At 33.5% G+C, this 5,309-nt stretch overlaps 1 protein-coding gene across 1 annotated transcript; it reads right to left on the bottom strand.

Moving 5' to 3' along the window:
- Nucleotides 1-2,348: 2,348 nt before the first annotated feature.
- On the bottom strand, nucleotides 2,349-4,232 carry LOC145683272 (trypsin-like). Its single transcript, XM_081754637.1, has one exon. The coding sequence runs from the start codon at nucleotides 4,221-4,223 to the stop codon at nucleotides 3,255-3,257; it is 969 nt and encodes a 322-aa protein (XP_081610763.1). The 5' UTR covers nucleotides 4,224-4,232; the 3' UTR covers nucleotides 2,349-3,254.
- Nucleotides 4,233-5,309: the final 1,077 nt, after the last annotated feature.

Here is a 5,309-nt window from a genome sequence, read left to right on the forward strand (position 1 = left end):
TAAGTATGTTTCATATTTATATTCGTCCCCCTCCCCCTCTCTCTTTCTTGACGTTTCCCTCTCCTGTCTTTGCATCTTTCACTTTTCCCCCCTCTCTCTCTCACGCACACACGCACTTAATGTTCCAGGGTTAAAACGAAGCAAGAGCGCGATATACCTGGTCTGGAGAATCTAATTAATTGGGAACTTCGGCATCGTGTTTTTCGTGCTCTGGAGATAACAGCTCCATGGTTGGTCATCTCTTAGAGAAACATTGTTTAAACGAAAGGGAATAAGTAAAATACTTTTTAATCCTCTGGGTTACCGAGTCTCTATCGAATTACCGGGTCACTATGGATTTGAATCCTTGACCCAGTGGTGGTCTACATCATCAGACTGACACGATGATCTGTTCAAGCTCTCAACATGTTCATTCTATCTGTGCAAATTACGTTATATCCGGAAGAGATGAAATCTATGCTGGATATTCGGAACAGATACATCTTCGGAAAGCCTAGAAAATGGTAACCCCTTTGCTTATTTGAAAACTGAATTTTATTTATACTAGTTCAATACAAAATTTGTTTCAATCTTATAATTCAATGTGTTTTATTCACCTTGAAATTCGAAACATGCTACATCTATGAGGAACATAAACTTTTGCTTTCGAACATTTGTGACTTTTCATTACGATACAGTTTGGACTTTTAATAAAATGTATTTCTGATAGAAATTTAGTAGGGAAATAGCACTCTTTAATTTTCTCTTTCTTCCTTCCTTTCTTTTTCTTTTCTTTTCGTTTTTGTTTGTTTGTTCAGTTTGCATTATTAGTCTGAAATGGAGTATATGACGAACACTATCAACTGGGTATATAAGAATGTGTTTTGGATCAGTACGTCAAATGAACACTACCGAATTTGCAATCGAATCACGCGGAAACAAAGCATGTGTGTTAAACTTTTGACATTATTCTAAATGTGTCTCGGAGATATACATGCCTACTGGAAATTGAGTATGCTATCCATTATGAAAGTGACATAATTAGTGTTTAAACCATCCTGTATATATTCGAACAGTTCTGAAAAAATATGTGAAAACAAACGTTATTTCTATATTACTGATGGATTTCTGGAAACGGAACTTTATAATGTTAGGTTATTTTCTTACTACGTTTAACACAGGCAGGTCATTAACGATAATAATAATATAATTTTAGTATTAGTAGTACTAATTTATAGTTTTTTTCGAAAGTCGAAAGTCTAAAATTGTGATAAAGCTTACCACTCATTTAAAATCCACTTAAATTAATTTCCAGAAATGAATAATATCTACTGTACATATTTGTGGCAGTGTAGAAGGGTTAGTAATGCAGTTCTTGGATATATTACCATATATAAAATATTTATTTTACGGTTTATGTTTTTCTAAAGTAATTTTATTAAAGAATGGAATATACACAATCTAAATTATTATTCGAATTTCCAAAACACTTATTCAAAAGTTTGCGAAAACACACCATGCTGCAATATAATAGAATTTAAATACATTAGTAAGTTAGGAAAAGATACAATCAAAGAGAGAGACAGAGAGAACAAAAATAAAAAGGGAGTAGAAAATAATCAACGGAAGTTGGTTATCTAAATTTCCTATATTCTATTTGATAATAGCTATTTAGATGGAAATCAGTACTCTCCAGATTTCCAAATTTTATACTTTATGTAATAAAGGGAAGTAGTTACTCCAAAACAGAGACTGCAGAAAAATACCAATCTGTTCCGAAGTTGTTTGTAGGACAAGATTCTACTACTACTACTACTACTACTACTACTACTAATAATAATAATAATAATAATAATAATAATAATAATAATAATAATAATAATAAGAATAATAATAATAATAATAATAATAATAATAATAATAATAATAATAAATTGTAATAGAAATAATAAAAACAACACTCCAAAGACAAGAAACGAAAGAAAAATACATAGCGGCTTGTCACTCACTCTCTTCATCTAAACTAATGAATGACCAATCATTATGTGTATCCAATCATTAGAAGACATTGCCCCCGACAACGTCGGTGCCTGCGATTTTGCCTACATTTTCGGGAGCTTCTCCGGCTGCATTGTCGTCGTCGGAAGATCGGCCGATAACGTCGGTGCATGTGCAAGCTACAAATTGAGTACATTTAAGTCGATTATCTTTGCCTTGTGCAAACGACCTTATTGCAATAATAATAATAATAATAATAATAATAATAATAATAATAATAATAATAATAATAAATTGTAATAGAAAAAATAAAAACAACACTCCAAAGACAAGAAACGAAAGAAAAATACATAGCGGCTTGTCACTCACTCTCTTCATCTAAACTAATGACTGACCAATCATTATGTGTATCCAATCATTAGAAAACATTGCCACCGACAACGTTGGTGCCTGCGATTTTGCCTACATTTTCGGGAGCTTCTCCAGCTGCATTGTCGTCGTCGGAAGATCGGCCGATAACGTCGGTGCATGTGCAAGCTACAAATTGAGTACATTTAAGTCGATTATCTTTGCCTTGTGCAAACGACTTTATTGGCTCAATGCGTGGGTGAATCGAGGGTGTGATCTTTAGTTCGCATTTTTGCCACGTATCAAGACATTGTATCAGCTATATACCAGATATATCGTAGTGACTTTAGTGCATTTTGCATGCAACTCTATCCATCACGACTCTGGAAATCACTAAAGAAATAATAAACACTTCTGACCAGAGTATATGCACTTGTTTATTAAAAACTAAATTCCAGTGTAACAGTTTCAACAACGTAACGTTGTCTTCATCAGACACTTCATCAGATCAAATCCTAGTTCCTGATTTAGTATCCCGACGTTCAGGTTGATTAATACTCTCTGAAAGTAAATTCAAATGGGATTTTTGGGATATTATTATTATTATTATTATTATTATTATTATTATTTCTAGTTTTATTTTCGTGGGAACTAAGATAAACATACTTTTACAACGAATTTCTAATATTTTACACTAATTGTATTATATACTGAAGAGTTTCTGTGCGAATATATACATGCAAAAGAGGTATATGACATGAGCTTTAGGAATGATGAACAATTGATTTAGAAACGTCTTATGATGTAGAACCATCTTGTTCAGAATTATTAGCTATTACTTCTTGAATATAAGTTCTACTTTTATTTTCGTGGAAAATAAGACAAACATACTTTTACAACGAATTTTGAAATGTTTTACACTAATTGTTTTATACACTGAAAAGTGTGTGTACGACAATATACATGCAGATGAGATATATGATATGAGTTTTAGGAATATTTTGTTGAGCAATTGATTTAGAAACATCTTTTGATATAGAACTATCTGTTGATGTAGAACCATCTTGTGATGTAGAGCCACCTGTTGATGTAGAAATATCTGTTGATGTAGAACCATCTTCCTCAGAATTATTTGCTATTACATCTTGAATCCAATTCAGATATGAAGCAACTTTCGTGAATAGACCTGGATTATTTTCTTCGCCACAATCAGGAGCATTCCTTGAAATAACTCCTACAACTACATTATCACATATTAGAGGTCCGCCTGAATCCCCGGAACAAAAATTTTTGCCCCCTTCTAAAACTCCAGCACATATTGTATTATTCAGATGTACAACACCACCGTAAATTCTATTACAAATATTAACATCCAAGATAGGCATCTCAACTTCCAGTAGTACCTCGGACAGTTTGTTTTCAGCATTTCTACCCCAACCAACCGCAATACATGTACTGTTTGGTGTATCTGTACTTGAAAACATATCCTTAGGCAATGTTGCAACAGACAAGTTATGAAAATTTGTTAGTCCCAGTTTCAGTTTTAGAAGCGCAATATCAGCAGTTCGATCTGCAGGACTATAATTGGGATGTGGAAACGCAACCAAACCCATGCCTGTGCTAAAAGGTTCTGACGGAATTAGTTCCGCATGCCCTGCAAACACTTCAGTTCTTTCAAATGCTCCCTTTTCAACAAAACAGTGTGCTGCAGTAAGGATCCAATACTGAGATAGAATAGATCCTCCACAAATAGATGAACCACTTTCTCTAGTAATAACCATATGGACAACATACTTATATTTCTCTATATCTGCAACGTTTCCTCCAACAATTCTACTGTAATTTGCAGCAGTACATAAAAAAGTGTTCGCCACAAGAATTTCCAATAGGTATAACATCCTGCTTTTTCTTTGTTATAACTGACCACACAGTAAAACAATAGTGACACTTTCTCTTTTAAATGCGTAGGAATGTATGTTTTAAATAACACATCACACCATATTATGATTTCATGTAGCGGTCGATTGTCTGTAGAAACAATGTTCGAATACAAGGACCTGTGAGCATATGCTGGATGCTTCCTGCTCGTAAGTGTCATTTGGGTAAGAACGCCCAATATGGGACCATAAAAATTAGGATGTTATATACTGTTACTTAAAGCATAAACAGATTCTGGTGCTACTTTAATATATTCTGTGCAGCGTGTAATTTAAGTTACGAACTATAGCAATACATAAAAATATAATAATAATAAATTATATAAAAAATGTGACCAAAGTTACTACACTGCCATTTTTATTAGGGGTGCCTAATAGCGGGGGATCCAGTTTTTTTTGTGCGTACTATTAGGAGTCCCTTTATTAATTCTCATTAAACACTGTATCTAGCCAAATCCTGTAATGGTACAAACATTTAAAACGTTAAATTTCAATATACTTCTTTTCTTCAATTTTAGAATATACAAATTCTAAAAAAATACACTTTTTGCACGCATAAACTGTAACGAGTTTTGTTCACTTCTTTTAACTGGAAATGAGTACCAAGTGAGTAAGAAATTTGTCTAAAATGACAGCACAATGGCAACGAAATTACTGGCTCTATGCACAGGACTATGGCCCATATTTATAAACATTCCTTGAACTGTTCCTTGACTTTACTTTAAGGCTTCCTCAGATAAGTGCTCCTTGAAGTTCAAGGACTACTTGAAAAAAATTCATATTTATGAAGCTTCCTCGGCAGTTCCTTATCGAAGGTTGCTTTCAAGGTAGACTCAAGTAAAACGTCATAGAAATGATGTGGTCATAGCCAACAGTCAATAAGCATTCATAAAATAAAAAGAGAACAAAATTCGCATTCAAAGTAAGATTTTACTCAGGGGACTCTCAGGATAGCCTTTCTGCTCTCATTTTCCCCAGGATTCTTTGCGGTCTGTGACGTCACGTGGAGGTATCTCGGTATTTTGTCAAACTAATAAGTAAAATACT

The sequence above is a fragment of the Thermobia domestica genome, chromosome 4 (assembly GCF_964235325.1).
Source record: "Thermobia domestica chromosome 4, izTheDome1.hap1.1, whole genome shotgun sequence".
In the NCBI taxonomy this organism is placed as follows: domain Eukaryota; kingdom Metazoa; phylum Arthropoda; class Insecta; order Zygentoma; family Lepismatidae; genus Thermobia; species Thermobia domestica.

Bases quoted from the DNA above. Each gene is read 5' to 3' on its own strand.
- LOC145683272 (XM_081754637.1), bottom strand. From the start codon at position 4,223: ATGTTATACCTATTGGAAATTCTTGTGGCGAACACTTTTTTATGTACT.